The following is an 18564-nucleotide window of genomic DNA, read 5'->3' on the forward strand; positions in this document are numbered from 1 at the left end:
CTGCTGCCTCCTAGTGTGGGATCTGGAGGTGAACGACGGCTCTCCTAACCGGCCCTTCTACATGAACAAAACCTTAGGGAGCATCCTCAACAAGAAGAACATCAAGACAGCGGGCAGGACATAGAGAGAAGACGAAAGGTGGGGGAAGGAGAAAGACTGAGGATCATTTACCAAAGCATGGTACAAGCCCATGTAGCAATAAGCATTTTGGCAAATATAATATAAGTGTACACAAGTTGCAACTGTACACTATAATGGACAAACTGTAGATAAGCAACTCTAATAATTAGATTCACCCACACGCTCATAATTTATGGGCTTGATAGTTCTTTGGTATTTATAGCTAACTCCAGAGGTCAGTTTGTCTAAAAAGAAACAAGTCTTCTTGTATTGGATGGTGTACAAAGTCCCACAATCTTGTAAATATTTTTTCAAATTTTATAGTTATAACTAAAATATGTTTCTTTGTATATGTATTATAGCCACAGTCGTACTACACAGCAAGTTCCTATTGGAACAAGTGATTTCTTTCTTTCATGAGATTGTGATAAACATCAGCTGTTTTTGTTCTTAATCTTTTGTAATAGCCAGTTTTCACCACTTGGTGGAGCCAGTCATTAACAAACATCTTCCATGTATTGTTGCTGAGGCGTAAATGCTCTGCTGATTGAGCTAGTTTTTCCATGAAATGGTCTAACGTTAGCTCATCCGTGTATTGGCTTATCAATTTATCTTGTTTTCTCACATTGAGAAACATATTCACCACTTAGTGTCCACTGTTTTCATATTTAACTGTCAAGGACATAATGGCATAGCAAAGTGAGCATCATCATCAAAGTGCTTCACAGCGAGTCTTTTTCTTAGAATTGCCACACTGAGTATTTAATTGCATCTTGCAGCTACATAGCTTAAATTTGAAGATGCTTTTGAAAAAATTATTTGTTAAAGGGATAGTCAGCAGCCAGTAATGGAGGTTCTTGTCTTTTCCAAGTGTTAGTGATAGGAATGAAAGGTGAAGTAGGTTGTTCTGTGTTTAGTGGTTTGGAAGAGCGTCACATAAGTCACAGATTTATTCTCAGCAGCAACCTGTTAGTCCAACCGGCAAATAACGCAGACTCTCTATCTGTTACACATGGTGCTGTTTCTTTTTTCATTTCTAACCTGCTGCTGATATGGGCACATGTATGTGTGATTCAGAGGGCAAAGCAATGAAACCGATCCCAAGGATTATAACCATTACAATGTGTGATGTAACCAACCAACTCCTGTTGGTTTTAAAGGTGGCTGTAAAAAGTGGTTTCCTTTACAGAGAACTGTGGCTTTTCGCATCCTAAATAAATATCAGAATGTCCTCAGAAACTTCTCAAGTTTACACCTGCAGTATAATCCACTTCTCTGCTGTCCCATTTGTATGCTTTGTATGTTTCAACTACACCTGCATGAGCTACGAACAGAAGCAGTGTATTAAGCCGTTCCAACAAAGAAGTGTCTCAAACAGACGGAACACACGGATGGAGGGCAGAGAAGTTTCTCTAAACTACTGGAGAAGTTTCTATAATTATTTTGAGATTTTTTTTAAGGTAGTATAAACTACCGCTGTACTCTGCGAAGGATGAAGCTTCAACCCCACAGATTCTGGATAGACTAACACCTTAATTCTGAAGATTATCCAACAAAACACAAGAGCAACATTTCTTGTTGGAGTTATGAACCTCATTGGAAACAGTGTTAAATCTTTTTGTAACTACGGGTCCTCTCGTTGATCCAAAGTGGGGCTGGTCCCACATAGTATTATTGAGTTTTTAAGGTATTAGTCAAATAGAACTTTTTTTGTTAATCAGATTGAATTTATGATTTTACTTACCATATATTTTGCATTGGTTGCTTCCTGAAGTATAAGCACATTTCTGGCATCAGACAAAACAACTGATGTCAAGGTCAGCTGGCATGAGTGTTTGTATTACCGGTGAGCCAGTAATGTTGCGTCTGTTTAATGGAATATTTGATTAGTTGATGAAATCCTGTGAGGTGCAGCTGAAGTCCATTATTGTTTTTGTCTTGAAGCCAGAATCCAGGAAATGCTTGAAGAATTTCTTTTAGTTCATCCCAGTTTGGGTATCACCAGGCTGTTGGCACAGTAACGTGACGGATGAAATAAATGAGTGACACGGCTGTTGGCAGTTTCACACACTGTGTCCTTGTATGTTACAGATGTCAAACTTCTGGTGAGGTCTTCTTTTTTCTTAAAAGTGTTCATGCATCACTTGGAATGATGCTCACCTTTAGATCTTTGAGATGTGACTCATGCTTGTGAGTCTTTGTATCGTGTTTGTCAGACCTGAGAATCTGCCCTCAGAGTGACAGCACTGCCAGACTTACACACCTTATACCCCCATTTGAGCTGAACATGCTGGGACACGTATAATGTAACCATTCAATATAAGCACAACAACATTGCTTGTGTATCTGAAAGGAGATCAATGATGCATGTAGTGCTCAGAGTGGCATATTACGCATGCAGCGTGATGTTATTCCTTTTTTTAAATACTGAATAACTACTATACTCCCAGTGTATTTTGTATCTTTATGTGCATGCAGCTCAGGTTTAGCTTCATCCCATGAGGGTGAGTGATCTGATAAGTGAAGTAAAAACTGTGTTTTTAGATGCCTCCTCCTCCCTCCCATGTCTGGAAATTAGATTCTTTTGGTAAACCACAGTCAACAAGCAGACACAAGTAAAACTTCTCTCTTGGTTAGAATGTGCGTCAGGTTTCTTACCGTAAACTCTTAAAAGTCAAACTCCGAAGATGCACTGCTCTAACCTGTCAATACGCCAAATAGTTTTATTTATTGTGGCTCATTTGTGCAGAAAGCTGACAGTAAAAATCACTCTGTCATATATTTATTTATACAGTAAAGGTTGCATGTGTTTTAATAGAATGTATTGCCTGTGTGTATGTTCATCATTCAAATATAGATGTGTTACTTCTATTTTTATCAATAAATTTTTTTTGTACTATGCACTTACTTTCTCCCCAAATTCCAAACATGCATACTGAGGTCCAAACTCTGCAGCATGTCAGCTGTCACTGGATCTGACCTGTTGTGTGAAATATCTCTTTTTCATTCATTCATCTCCCGGGTTTGTGAAAGTAGACATTTATTTTCAAAACAGACTTCACATACAATAAATAAATTAAATTGCAATATTCAAACACTGCTATACAAACAATTTCAAGTTCACCTTCATAATGAGTTGACATTTTGGGTAGCGCGGTCAAACTGTGTCACCAACTACACAAACAAATATAAATCTATAATGTCATATGTCACAATCCTACACTGAAACCTTTCCATTTCCACATTATACAGTACATTTAGGACTGTAAATTATAGTCATCCATAATATGCTCAACAGTGAATAAAGTGTTTTCAAAGAATGTCAACATGTAATGAATTACTGGCAGTTCAAGAAAAGGAAAGGTTTTATGATTCACTTAAAATGAAATTATATTTACCATGGAGATCTGAATACTGCAGCTGCTAATGACAGACCATCGCTGGTGAAGTCTGAGGCTGCTGTGTGCGTGTGTGTGAGAGAGAGAGAGAGAGAGAGAAGCTCAGGCATGAGACACAGGCAGGGAGGTCATGGCGTGGGCGGGCAGCAGCGGTTGAAACATGGGTGGAGGGGAGTGTACTGCGGACACACACAGAGAGCACTGGAGTCATTACAGTTTCTATAAATTATATTAAAATATATATAGAATTATTGAATTAAGACATTGGTAAAAAGCTTTAGTGTCATCTTTAAGCTTCTTTTGCCTTAGTTTGACAGATATTGTTATAGATTACTCAGAGCAATATATAAATCCTGAATATTTGAATGTTGCCTTATTAAAATCATCTATATTTTTACAAAAAAATAAACATTTTCTAGTATCCTTCCAATTAAGTTTATAGGCAAGTCTGACTATTTATTTATGCTATTTGTAAGTTCATTAATCAAAGAAAAAAGCTTTGTATAATTTTTTTTTTCAGAACTTATATAGCAACCTAAAAATCTCATCTTTTTTTCATTTGGAAAATATTTTAAGTTTTCAGTGTTCATCTTATAGCTTGTTCGTCTATGATCTCCTTTACCTCTGAAAGAGATTTTTTAAATTTTACTTAAATATAACATAAAATCAATCATCAGCAAATAAACTTTTTTTCTTTGGCTACATTTATGCCACTCACTTCTTCTTCCTGTGTTATTTTCTGAGCCGAAGGTTCACTTGCTATCGCAGATAAAGACGGAGATGATGGGCAACCTTTCTTCGTGCCTCTTGTTAGTTGAAATACTTCAAATAAAGTTCTGTTTAAATCACCAATTGATGACTTATTTTTGCTTCCTGGCATATCGCCTGAAAAGCACATTTCACATGTAAATTTGGTTTTCAGATAATTCACAAATGTAAGATGTCACCTGTGCTTTTTTGCACATTTCCACCTGTGATAAATTCTCACGTACACATATGTGGGTTTGGGGCAATTTACATGTACAGTAAAAAAAAAAAAAAAAAGGATATACTAAGTGTCAAAATAGGAACTTTAGTTTTTTATTTAAATGTTATTTTTATTAACTTTCTAAACAGTCTTAACATCATGAAAAGGCCGGTGCTCACTGTCTATGAAGGAGTGTAGTGCTGAGAGCATTGATCCCTCCGGGCCTCCATAAGCTGTGTACTGCAGCTCCTCGGGGGTCGGGGTGGGCTGGGACAGGCGGCTGGGCTGCAGTGAGGTCATGGGGGTGCTGGAGGTGTGGTTGGGGCTCACGTGCTTCTTGTGGCGTGCTCGGCAGTTCTGGAACCAGACCTGAGTTAACAGGACAAACACCTTTTGTATGGCTGCGTTTGAAAGTAACACACACAAAGATGAATACTCTGGGTAGTTGTGTTAGTTTGTGAACTGTACGAGCCTTTATCTCTCTCGCCAAAAAATCTCATGGAGTAACAGTCGAGGAGTCACTCTTGCCCCTGGTGAGTAAAACCACAGTCGTAGTCTTGTCTTTTTAATTATAAAGATATACTTATGATGTTGTGTTAATTCAGTACACATTTATTACTTTTGAGAATCCCAAACTTGAAATTTGGTATGCTAGCTAGGCTGTCGTAGCATAAGACAAATCTGCCCCAATGTGTGTTTTTTTTCCCCAGAAGTGTCACTATCAAACTATGATGCTAAGTTCTGTTGGGAGAAGCACTGTTAGCGCTGGAAACTGTGGTTAAAGTCTCACAACCATCAATTTAAAGCTGAGTGACTTGAACCACAGCTCTGGAAACATAGCTAAATAACTTTGCATAGTTTGTCATTAGTTATATTGAAACACTCCAAAGTAGCATCACTCCATGTTGTTGCTTTGAACACACTATTTCTTGTTTGAATGATATCCTACACATTGAACACATCTGTCAATCCTACGGTCTTTGATTGAAGACATATATAGTTTTTTTGGGTAAAAAATGTTTTTCTATGTGAAAAGATTTCTCTGTAAATAATGTCAGAATGAAAGTATTTTTTCTGGTTCTCACATGATATGCACCTTTTGCCAGTGGTGGAAAGTAACTGAGTACATTTACTCAATTTCTGCACTTAAGTATAATTTTTAGGTATTTGTACTTTACTGAAGTATTTCCATTTTATGCTACATTGTACTTCTACTCCGCTACATTTCAGAGTCAGCTATAGTTACTGGATACTTTGTCTATTAATATTTACAACTGGAAACAAATGATCGGCTTATAAAATATAATTTATTGTTATGGATTAAACTATGCGGCAGAATATAAAGTATTTAAAACTAGCTTTACCTCAACCAGCTACATCATTAAAATTCACAATAATGCATCTATTCTATGGGCGTGTAGCATTTCTTTTCTTTCTTCTGTTATTCAGTGCGCAATTTAGTTGAAATTTTGCACATAAACACGCGTTATTTGAAAGCATATAGAAATCATTTAATGGTAATATTGATGTTTGTCCTTTGGTTTTGTACATGTGTCACCAGCAGATGCGTATTATGCAAATATACCTCATTAGTGATTGAGTTTCACCTCTTGCTTCTTCTCTTTCCCCTCCACTGACCTGTATGACTCTTCGACTGAGGCCCGTCTGCTCCGCCAGTTTCTGCAGTGTTTGGGCATCTGGATTGTTGTCCTGAGCAAACTGGGCCTGCATCACCTGCATGTTCACGTTCATGTAAAAGAAAATCAGTTAAATAACGGACAGGTTTGCTCTGTTGTCGTGTGAGGAAATACATGCCTAACTGCATTTTGTTTGTCTGTATCAAAAGCACTGCTGTTAACAGATCATGTGTTTGGAATAAAGACTGTCAAATAGGAATCAATTAATATAGATAAATGTGATTATATCTATTTATCTATCTTGCTCGACATGGCCTTAATGCTGCCTTAATGCATATATTATTCACTATTCATTGTTCACAAAATTTTAATTATAGTACCCTGAACAATGCACATAATTATTATTCTTATTATCATTAAGAGAGGAAAAACAGTACAAAAGTATAATTTAAAAACCAGCATCTATGTTTGTGGCATTCTACCTGCATCACATGTGTTTTATTAAAATAAATTCTATACTACATTTATCTAGTTTATTAAAATCAACACCTAATTTTAGTTTTACCTTGTGTTTTCATTAACTTTCTTTGAATACAATAACTAATCTATCAGTGCTGTAACTTCCACTATCACATCCTGTACACATATTGTCAGTAAATCATATGGTTTGGATCTGTCTTTTTTTTTCTACCTGAAAAAATTAAGAAAAGAAGTGTGTTGTTGCTGTTCTGCTGTCTGAGAGATGCAATATGCCCTAGTGAACTTCTGCAAAATCTTTATTACACAAATCTGTAAGTATAATAACAGATTTTAAAGGATGAGGCCAATGTTTTTAGGCCAAAAATGAAAGAATTCAGTGTTTTCCCAGCAGAATTTTAGTATCTATTATATTTATCTATGTCTGTCATATGTGATGATGGAGGTTAACCTGCAGCTGGTCGGCAGTGAAGCTGGTCCGCGCTCTCTTGGAGGGTTTTGGCTGGTTAATCTCCTGTTCAGTGGGCACAGCCCCCTCCATGTTGACACTGTTCCCTGCAACAAGAGCAGGTTCTCATATTAAAGCATCTTGAAATATTTAGCACAGAATTAGAAATACTGTATTACTTTGAAATACAGTATTTTAAACCTACTTTTTTAAAGAGCAGCATGCAATAACCATCTTTAACCCAAGCTATTAAAAAAATGAAAATGAAACAAGTTCACTTTAATTTCAATCATTTCAAATAGAATACTATTCTCAGGACATGATATGCATGTTGGAAAACCTCTGTAAATTCAGTTTAGGCCTTTTAGTAATTTCCATATAGACCTAATGATCTATTAACAATAAAAAGAGGGGACTAGCAGCATATTAAACTCTTCACTTTCAGTAGCTTTAAGAAATCACTGATTTTGTGATAAATATTTGTGATATGTGATGAATATTAGATTTTTTCTTTCTTTTTTTAAGACAATAAGGGAAATATTGTGTCCTTTTATGGCAAAATGGAACAAATCTGTAGGAAAGTCTTGGAAGTAACTGAAGTGACTGTTCCAGCCTCTGCGAAGTGCTATGTAGGCTTAAAGTGAAAACAATAATCCCGGTATTTTGGAGTAAGGACCGAATCCTTTAGCCGGCTCACCTTTCTCCACGGCCCGCTTCAGGTTGTCCAGCATGCAGTCGTAGTGGACCCTGCAGAGCACTTTCTCCTCCACCAGAGCGAACTCCTCCCCAGTGGACAGCTGCCTCTTGCAGGAGAAGCAGGCGAAGCAGGCCAGGTGGTACACGTTCCCCTTCGCCCGGCGGACCCAGTCTGTGGAGTGGATGTTCCGGCCGCAGCACGCGCACCAGGTGCCGTATCTTCTGCAGGTGAAGGTCATGGTGAGCAAATTGGACACCCGCATAGCTGCCTGAGGGCATTTTAAAGGCTGCTGCCATTTTTTTTAACTCAATAGCCTATCTTTAATTTGGATATACAGCTGCCTTTGTGAAAATATGAGATAAGATAGGCCCTGAATTAAATTATAAAGAGTTATAATTAAAGTGACTCCCAGCTTTAGTTTTTAGTCTCTCTCTCGTGACAGAGAGAAGTCACACAATATTTTACCCATTGATCCAATATTACTAAAATCTTTTTTTATCTATCTTTTACAAGTGATGATGGAGAGTAAAAGTGCGGCGAGTCATTTTTTGTTGAAGACAAAACCGCTTTAGTTTGGAATGATTGATTATCGATTCCATTATTGGTAATTAACGGACTGTAATTATTTCAGATTTAAATATAATAAATGTACAGTCAGAGCAGGGAGACATGTCAAGTCCAGCAACTTTTATTATTATCATTGTTATTATTATTGTTGTTGTCATTATTAGTCTAGTCCTCAATTTGCAATACATGTAGGCTAATTATTAAGCGGTTCATATCTTGGCAGGTTCATTTTCCTTCAACAATTTCGTTTCGGTAGCTTCGATTGTCGTTAGACCAGCACTTGTAAAGATCGATGCACATACCGAAAGTAATCCAGTTTACAGAAAATCTCTTTTTCTTTGATGTAGCAGCTCGTGTGGCTGCCAAGTGAAGTCTGGCACACGCTGCAGGAGAGGCAGCGCACATGCCAGCACAGGTCGTTAACCTAAAGCAGAGACAGGATAAATTAGCTAAAGTCAATCAGTTGGAAGGTAGGCCTATTGTATATACACGCATGAATACTAGCGTGAGCCTTAAAACCACACAAATCCAAACGCAAACGGGGGTAATCCATAATCCAAAGTTCAATAAAAGACAGTCCTCGCAAATAAAAAATAAAAACTTGCACACAAAAACGAGCTGGCAGTGTTTACCTTTAATAAATATTTATCCACAATTTCCTCGTTGCAGCTCGCGCACACAGCTCTGCCTAACAGAGGGGCAGAGGCCATCGTCTGCAGCGACGACGCGTCTTCATCCAAAACTTCCACCGGTGCGCCCTGAAGGGATCAAACCTGCGGTTAGAAAATTACGCACAGGAACGCATCCACCCCATACCGACAGTGCAGCATGAGTTCCATGATACGTTTGAACACAGTTCACCTGTTGCTGCCGCAAAGTTCATGATACACTGCAAAAATAACTTCAGAAGAAACCATTCATTCTCAGATTCTAGTTTTTCAGGCTCAACTTAATTTACCAAAATCAATATCTTAAAACACGACATATATATATAATTTGTTGTCCACAGTCACAAATATTTAAAACTTTGTCACACTTTTTCTAAAAATGGGCTCGAGTTAATTCTCAACCTGTTTTGGGGAATAAATCAAGTTTTAGCTACAACAAGTAATTCCTACCATTATGTCTCTCCTGTCCTCAGTGCATTTGCCTAGCAGCTCTTCGTCTCCTTTGCAATCTTCACACATGACGAGAAGCTACGGCGGGAAGAGGATGTTGGTCTGTCAGACTGTAGCAGCTGCCTTAAATGCCCCCTGCTCCTTCCCATAAATATCATGCCTTTCACTTTTCACCATGACAACGCCGGCGATTACGAAAATGACATTTAAAAGAGAAGGATAGTCATTACTTACAAAAACAGACAACACTTGAACTAACACTTATCCTATGTGCATTATGTTCTCGAGATCTGCATTTGTGATTCAGCAACTGCTCGCGCTGTGGTTAAACCCCAACACGCCAATTTCACGTGTCAATCAAAAAAAAACAGCGCGAGGTCTCAGGGAAAAGGGGATTGATTTTTTTAATAACAGCAATTAAAAGGCTAAGTTCGCCACAAACGTCCAACCGGGGCAACCAAAAGGTGAAGAGGTCTCATTAACTACTTGAGTTTTAATTGCAGAATTCAGGGAGGGGTAATTTTCTTCGACATTTCTTCAAATTGTGAAAATACTGAGCTGTCAGCGTGTGGACGGCCGGTTTTAATGATAGGCTGAAGCCCACTCTGATTTAATTGGCAAAGCAATTTCGACTAATATTTAACCTCCGATACGGCCCATACACCGACTCACACCTCAACCTGCTGGCATAAGAAATATGCGTCTGTCTTTAATTGTCATTACTCACCTCATCGTTGGACAACAGAGATCCGTTTTCGTCCTCGCTAACGCAACACTCTACTTTTACTTCACTTTTCCAGCGCATGTCTGTGTCCAGGAGTGTGACGCTTCCCAGTTTCAAAGTAAAAGTGCTGTTATTCTTTCTTTCTCCTCCAGGATTCCTGTGTGTGTCAGTCAGTCTGCCTTGAGCTGTTTCTAGAGGGCGGACCATAATTCATATTTTTCCTGTCCTCCTTGGCCGCGCCTCCCCTTGGCAATAAGCTTGGTGTGTGGGTTTTATGCGAGCTTTGAGGAAAAAAAGATACAATCTCTGTCACAGTTATATTCTTATAAATATTTTCTAATGTATTTTCGATTGAAATTTCAATTTGACTACACGTAGGACTTTTACTTACGTAATTAAGTATTTTTATTATGGGGTATTGCTACTTTTACGTAAGTAGAAGATGGATATACTTCTTCCACCAATGGTAATTACCCCATAGACATGATACCTAATGCATCTCTGAGCAACATGTGATCTGCTTATTGAAAGCTGTCAGTACTTAAGTCTTCCAGTTTGCTCTCACTGAACCTAAAGTACCTGACCTTTGGGCTACTAGAATGTCATATATTTAATTTACAGTTTGAGACCATGGCCAGATTAACCTGTTAGGGCAGTGGATTTAGCTTTAGGAGGCTTGAAGAGAGCAAATGATTCCGTAATTCACAAGAGAAAAAATCAAACATTATAATAAATAAAATCTTAATAAATAAACATAATTTTATGTTGCAGAAATATGTTTTATTTCTGCTTTCCTATCCTGTCAATCCTGTTCCTTGGGATTTATCTTGTGACTCTTATTGGGGTAAGAGTGTATGAATGTACCCTGTCGCCTTCAAGTTCCTATTAAATTCAGTGCAACCAGCACTCCTATGCTGGAATAAATATTTGATTTGTGTTTACTTTGTGGTTATTTGATTAAACACAACTTAAGTGGGAATATGTGCTGTGTATTCAGTATTCACATTCACTGTTTTCGGTTTCACGGTTTATCATGAGTATATACAGTATATAGTAGATATACTCAGTTGTCAGTTTATTAGGTACACCTAGCTAAGACTAATGCATACTAATACAACAGATCTGCAATAAATCCTTCCTTCATGAATGTTATAATGTTCAGTTTTTGTTGTTTTAGCAAGGTAGACCTGATAACCAGTCAACTGAGTGTAAATTTTCTTCTCTTTCAGCTATGTTTCTCTAGAACATTTCCCCTGTCAAAATAAGAGAAAACAAAAGCTGCGCTCACGTATGCACACACAGTCAGAGGTTGATAGATCCAAACGGTGTCCTTTCAACAGAGCGTAAGGTAACATTACAGCTTGCACTCACAGGATACCTCTTCTTTCTTCAGCAGTGGTGGAAGGGGAATTTGCATTCTTTACTTAAGTAAAAGTAGAAATATCCCATGTAAAAATACTTCAAGCAAAACTCCTGCATTAAAATTTGACTCAAGAAAAATACAGAGGTATTCTCAGAAAAATGTACTTTAAAAGTATCAAAATCAAAAGTACTAATTATACAGAATTACCTACAGAGTGTTATATTGTTATATACAGTACATTGAATGTTTATTTTTGGTCAAAGTGGAGATAAGTTGAACCATACAATATACCCTCTGAAACCTAGTTGAATCATAAAGTACTGTTGCATAAAATAGAAATACTCAAGTAAAGTACAACCTCAAAATTCTACTAATAATGCCCTAACCCTAATGTTCTGTTTGGGGTCCTGGAGATGCTGCTGTCGGCCCTGTTTAACAACTGAAAAAAACATACTTAACACTGTTTTGTCACCTTGATACTTCATGAAAAAAATGAAAGGAAAAATATTGGTTGATTTTGCAATTATTATTATTTTTACACATTCAGCAGTATGGTCTGTGGGAATGATGAGGAAGTGAAGCCAATGTCAGCTAAATACAAGGCTTACGTGTACTTGAGTAAATGTATTTAATTACTTTCCACCACTGCTCTTTTGGCCATCTTAAATGTGTTTTTGCATCTTCAGCTGCATCATGCTGCGTTGCTCAAAACAGAAAATCAGGCAGCCCACCTGCTTTAAGTCTGTATGCAAATCATGTCAACTGTAGTGACAGGGGACACTATACGTTCTTTTTAAGAGGTAATGCAGATACTTTACAAAGATTAGAAGGACAGGAGTCTCATAAACAAACTCTTTGGGTTGTTTGAAAGAAAACACACAGTTGCTTACTTGTTGTTTTTTTTTTAAATCTTTTTTTTCAGTTAGTCATTCAACCCAGTCGCTCACGCAATCCCACCCATCGTCACCGCCACACACACACACAGAGCAAAAGACTCATTTCTGTTCTGACGGGATAACAGTCCGACCTGCACCAGCATGAGTCTGCGTCCGTATCGCACCATCGCAGAGGGATAAAGGAGTTAGCGTGCCTCCATCGAGATGTGTCCTGTTCCACCTTTTTGAGATGAATGCTCTTTCTCAGATAACACATCTCAAGCGTTCCATGCTGCAGAGCAAACAGTTCACTAAAGCAGCCTGCGAGACACCCACTCCTCCCTGAATACTTATTACTGCAGAACTCTTTGAGCACTGCAACACTTAAAAGTACAAAAAAAGTCCTGAAAAGCTGCTTTATTTTGGCCACGGTGATGAGTTCAGATGGAGAGGTCAAAGGTGAGAGGAGAGATGTAATGCCACCAAGACAGTGTTACTGTGAAGTATAATATCAAAACAAATAATACCATTTTGTCATGAAATGACAAACGCACCATCTGTAGAATACCTGATATGACTGCAGATGTTGGGAAAGATGTAAATCTGAGTGTGTAACAGTTGCATGTTTTCATTTTCCACATTGCATGGCTGACTTCATAAATGTTTTGCATGATGTGGACCCAGACAAAAACGTCTCATCTGTCAGCATACTTACAGACTTGTTCCTCTGCTCTGCTGCTTTACGTATGTCTGGCTGTGTGTGAGGCTGCTGGGTGTATACAGTACGATCTATAAATACTCCATCGTTAGGTATGAGAGGTAGAAAGTAGGTCAGTGATTACAATGGTATGCAAGACGATGGCAAAATGGGTCACTGAAGAATTATGCAACTAAGAACTTGTAGTGTTATAGCAACAGACCTATTTAACAAAAGCTGCCATTAACAGTGAATTTTAGCAGCATTTTTTTCCCATTATTAGAATTGACACTCACCTTTTATTCACTGTGGAAGTCTTCCTAGAAACATTTATGGTATCTGGTTATGGTCATTTCTGTATTTTGTCGCCTTCATCAAATGAGCAATTCCTGTTTGTATCCAAAGGAAGAGTTACCACTTCAATAGTTTTCTACATTTTGGGTTTTAAAATAATTTGTTCATTTTGCAGTTATTATTTTCATGCATACAGCAGTGGAGTCTGTGAGGCACCAAGCAAACAGGAAGTAAAGCCAATGTCAACAAAACATAAGGGTAACAAAAGTGCTTAAGGAAAGAACATGACAGTAATACAGTTAAGAAGTAGAGCCTAGTACTTTTTCTTTGACAAACAGAATCACTCTCACTAACCCACAAAGCCTCTGGAGTACATTATGCTATATCTCCGAACAAGAAATGTAGTAAGGATGATTGTTGAAAATATTTTATATAATATTTTTATATATACTTTTTTGGTTCTTTGCATCAGCAAATTTTCATCCTTACATGATACAAAATTGGCACATTCAGCATTTTTCTACATCCAAAGTGATCTCTTTATTTTTCTTTTTCTTTTTTTTTTACTTTGTAAAGATTCATCAAAGAAGATACACAGGATACCCAAATATAGTGAGAATAAGGAATGTGGGAGACTCTCTCCAAGAGAAGCGATGAGCATTTGGCCCCGGCGAGCCTCTGAGAAAATCTTCTAATTTGCTACCTCCACATGGACCTTTGCTTTCTTTGGGGCTGCAACTACTCATTTATTTCATTGAAATCAGTCCGAATTGGGGTGGTTTACAATTGACACAACGAGTTTGGCATGACCTTTTCTCCTTGCTGTAAATGGGTACTCATCGAATCTGAAGGGGGAGGTGGGGTGCTGGAGGAGGGATGGGGGGGTTGAGAACGGGGTTGCATTGGCTGGGGGCCAATGGGGGATTGGGTGAAAATCACAGCAGTGAAAATGGCAGTGCAGTGAAAGAGGGGCCTGATTGCATTGGGACAGCATGCGAGAGGGAGCAGCATGCTCAGCCCAATCAGAGCGACATAAGGAAAAAGTGCTCTTATCAACGAGTAATGGCCCACTTGACAATCACACAGGCACAAAACTGCTCTATTTAACGCTGATTGCAAAAACCGCTGCCCCCCCATCTCAGAGCCGCATGACTCCCCGACATCTCCCTGCCACCTCCCAGCTTACAGCCAAGACTCTTTCCTGAATGGAATTTATAATCACCCCTCCTCTATTTCTACGCTAATTGTTATTTTAAGACTTGCGTTGTGTATTAGGCATTTAGTGCTGGTGAAATGTCTGCCTTGATTACTGTGTTTATTGCGAGCATTGAAGGCATAGCCATCTCAATTCCAGCAGCTTGACAGGTAGTGAGTCTTTGAACAGGTGTCTCTCTGTTTCATCTACCTGGCTGTTCATCTTAGTTCATGTCCACTGCCTAGTGTGTGAGAGAGAGCTGCTGCAGTGCACATCTGCACATGTAAAAGGACAGAAGTGTTTAAGCTCTGCAAAGCATATTCTATACAGCACTGATGGTTAATGAAATACTGTCACAATTAATAGCTATTTTAGTTTCAGTCTCTACTTTAATAAGATGGTCTAAAAACAACATTCTTTAGGAACTTAGTATATTTCACATCATTCAGCTTGATTTGGCAGCACACACTCTTATTACATCAACCTGCTGTCACCCTGCTGTTATTTTATTAATACTAAATAACAGTAGCAGTAGTAGTAGTTTAGATATTTCTCCATTTTGTTTGCTCCTGGATATATTTGTTTATTCCTTGTAGAAAGAAACTGCAATTTCTTTTTCACATTGTGTGTATATTATTTAAATATATTATTTAGCTCATGTCTAAAGACTTTCAGAAATTTTGTAAATAAGCATTTGAACAGTGGGGTCTCAGTTTCTAGGGTTCTCAGCATGAATACTGTAAAATGTCTTAAAACCTTTGTGGCTACACAAAACACAAACAAATAGGCACTTGCCCCTACACACACAGATGTTATCTGTGACCCATGTTATCGCTCAATTTGTTGTCTCAAACATCTACAGGTGTGTGTTTTGGCATCCTGGTGTGAAACAAGAGGAAAAGAGAGCAATGCAGAGATGCTGGTGAATGTAAATGGGCAACAAACACACCGAGTAGGCACCTTTGGTTTGGGTTCTGTCCATCTCGCGTCCACCATGCAAAGCTCGGCCAGTCAAAAGAGAACAAACAAAGTGGGAAAAAAATATAATATTAATTATGATAAATTAAATCAAGCTCTCTTACTTTATCTGTTTTTTATTTACTTGTATTTTCAACATATGCCTGGGTAAAAAAAAAAACATTTTAGTCAACTGTATTGCTGTTTACATGCATTTTCTTGAAGGCACTGCCACAGAGACTTGACACACATGGTTCAATGCAGCTAATTCTGTTGTGTCTCTGGTCTTTTTTGGAAGAAAAACCTCAACCTTGTGTCTTACTATATCAGAGAATGTCTGCAGATGCAAATGGTCATGACTCGATAAAGGAAGAATCCTTGTTTTACCTCCACATTTCACCAGATTGACCCTGTACACATGTGCACACACGTATACAAAAACAAGTGAGCATTCCTGTATGCTGCACACAGCCATTTAGCACCACATAAATGCTATGCATAAATAAGTAAATGCATAAATAATGACTCAAAATGTTTATATTATATTGTCATTATGCACCCTCCTGGATTTTGATTGTCACTGTGTGTAAATTGGATGAGCATACACTACATTTATTCTGCATAACCACCAATATTGTCCACTTTGTAGCCTCCAAAGCGCACTTGCTTTAATAAAAAACTGATCTAAAAGTCTTTGGTTTTTTTAAGGGAAGGTAAGTGCTGGTTATATTATTTGTGTCATTGTGGTCCGACCTTAGCAGGTTTTGAAATGAAATGTTGACTGTCCCCAAAATGTCTATAGGTCAAAATAATGACTGTTTGCATACTGACACCTTTGAACCAACTGAGACATTTCCGTGTGGCAGGACAATTTAGAGACCCTGGGTTCAACCTCCTGTGTCCAGCATCATGCTCAAGTGTTCTTGAGAAAGACTCTGAACCCCTGCCAGCTGAAGGGAAACTGTTCTGCTGGTCTGCCAAGTCTAACCTCTGACTTTCCTGTAAGTTTCATGTTATACGTACTGTACATTTCAAAATGATCAGCAGTTTCACAGTTGCGTATCTGTATCTCCTGTTGCTTATTTGAACAGGACAGTTGTCCACCAAAAGAAAAATACACAGAACATTCTTCTCCTCTTCCTTCCTAATGTATTTATCAGTGATCCTCAAGTAGCAAGACTCCCAATCTTTATCACATCTTGAGGCAGAAACATGGCTCCTCTTACTGGTCAACTCTGGTAGTGAAAAAAATATCTGTTATGAATATGAGCAGTTAATGCAACAAAATTAGGCCAGGTGTGACATGTTGTGTGATACTTCAACACCATAGAGGGCAATGAGAAGCAGCAAGCAAAGCCACCACACTTATGTCATAAATATAGAAGATAAACTTTTGAGAAAATATACCATTTGTGATTATCTTTTGTATGGAGTTAATGTAGCTCTAATTAGTTTCACTTAAGAGGTGGCTTGTGTATTGTCCACACACTAATAGAAAATGTGGAAATGATGCTGTGTCCTGGCAAAAATAGTTTTCCACTTTTCCACAAGAGGGCCACAGAGGACCTGCAGCTGAAGCGCCTCCTGGTAAACTAACTGGGAGGTCTTCACATATTCTATAACGATTTTGATGCCATGAGTCAGTAAAAGCAAACAAATATGGTATATATTTTTTTAAATGCATATTTTTTTAGCAGATCAGTTGTTTCAAGATCCTACAGTTTTATATTTAACTTGATGGATACCACATAGTGACAATATACAGCACCAACATCTCTATGAGTACTCCCACACAGTTAGTTTACCAAAAATATAAACTCAAAAAAGCACACACACACACACACACACACACACACGCACACACACACACACACAATACTGATTGCATTAATCAGCAGTACTGTCACTTAGTAAAGTCACTTTCCATTACAGCTCTCTTGGGACATTACAGTTTTCACTATTCTGCCTGCTTTAATTTTGCTATTAACTATTATTGCCTACAATATCTAAGACAGTGAATAATATTTATAGTGTTTAATTTTACTATATAGTAATAGTGTGAAAAAGTGTTTGCCCCCTTCCTGATTTCATATTTTTTGCATGTTTGTCACACTTAAATGTTTCAGATCATCAAACAAATTTAAATATTAGTCAAAGATATAACACAAGTATACACAGAATGCAGTTTTTAAATGTTTTTAATTTTATTAAGGGAAAACAAAATCCAAACCTACATGGCCCTGTGTGAAAAAGTGATTGCCACCTAAACCTAATAACTGGTTGGGCCACCCTTAGCAGCAACAACTGCAATCAAGCGTTTGCGATAACTTGCAGTGAGTCTTTTACAGCGCTGTGGAGGAATTTTGGCACACTCATCTTTGCAGAATTGTTGTAATTCAGCCACATTGGAGGGTTTTCGAGCATGAACTGCCTTTTTAAGGTCATGCCACAGCATCTCAATAGGATTCAGGTCAGGACTTTTACTAGGCCACTCCAAAGTCTTCATTTTGTTCTTCTTCAGCCATTCAGAGACCCCACAACAACATCCAAAGAACTGCAGGCCTCACTTGCCTCAGTTAAGGTCAGTGTTCATGACTCCACCATAAGAAAGAGACTGGGCAAAAATGGCCTGCATGGCAGAGTTCCAAGACGAAAACCACTGCTGAGCAAAAAGAACATTAAGGCTCGTCTCATTTTTGCCAGAAAACACCTTGATGATCCCCAAGACTTTTGGGAAAATACTCTGTGGACTGACAAGACAAAGTTGAACTTTTTGGAAGGTGTGTCTCCCATTGCATCTGGAGTAAAAGTAACACCACATTTAAAAAAAAACAACATTAAACCGCCAACAGTAAAATATGTTGGTGCTAGTGTGATGGTCTGGGGCTGTTTTTTTGCACAGTCTCTTTCTTATGGTGGAGTCATGAACACTGACCTTAACTGAGGCAAGTGAGTTTTTAGGTTTAGGTGGCAATCACTATTTCACAAAGGGCCATGTAGGTTTGGATTTTGTTTTCCCTTAATAATAAC

The 18564-nt window shown here is 38.1% G+C and overlaps 2 protein-coding genes across 7 annotated transcripts in view; one reads left to right on the top strand and one right to left on the bottom strand.

Moving 5' to 3' along the window:
- The window catches only part of slc44a5b (solute carrier family 44 member 5b), a 32739-nt gene extending 29716 nt beyond the window's left edge, over window positions 1-3023 (top strand). Inside the window, exon 25 of one of the 2 annotated variants that reach the window (XM_044199658.1) lies at window positions 15-1355. In XM_044199658.1, coding sequence (XP_044055593.1) covers window positions 15-124 — 110 coding nt within the window. In that variant the 3' untranslated portion in view covers window positions 125-1355. Of the gene's footprint in view, window positions 1-14 lie in introns of both variants that reach the window. The other variant, XM_044199661.1, reaches the window with a different exon arrangement.
- A 113-nt stretch (window positions 3024-3136) lies between these two features.
- On the bottom strand, window positions 3137-11035 carry LOC122877725 (LIM/homeobox protein Lhx8). 5 transcript variants are annotated; one of them, XM_044199665.1, is made up of 9 exons: window positions 10157-11035; window positions 9430-9507; window positions 8944-9069; window positions 8614-8735; window positions 7745-7965; window positions 7051-7154; window positions 6124-6219; window positions 4665-4842; window positions 3137-3697 (listed from the first exon to the last, which is right to left on the bottom strand). In XM_044199665.1, exons 1-9 carry the CDS (start codon window positions 10358-10360, stop codon window positions 3621-3623), a joined length of 1206 nt encoding a protein of 401 aa, XP_044055600.1. In that variant the 5' UTR covers window positions 10361-11035; the 3' UTR covers window positions 3137-3620. The 5 variants fall into 5 exon arrangements, with proteins under 5 accessions (XP_044055600.1, XP_044055599.1, XP_044055598.1 ...); XM_044199664.1 differs by having other exon boundaries at window positions 4665-4854; window positions 7745-7962; window positions 10157-11033; XM_044199663.1 differs by having other exon boundaries at window positions 4665-4854; window positions 10157-11030.
- Between the last annotated feature and the right edge of the window lie 7529 nt (window positions 11036-18564).

Source organism: Siniperca chuatsi, linkage group LG6 (genome assembly GCF_020085105.1).
Source record: "Siniperca chuatsi isolate FFG_IHB_CAS linkage group LG6, ASM2008510v1, whole genome shotgun sequence".
Classification (NCBI taxonomy): Eukaryota; Metazoa; Chordata; class Actinopteri; order Centrarchiformes; family Sinipercidae; genus Siniperca; species Siniperca chuatsi.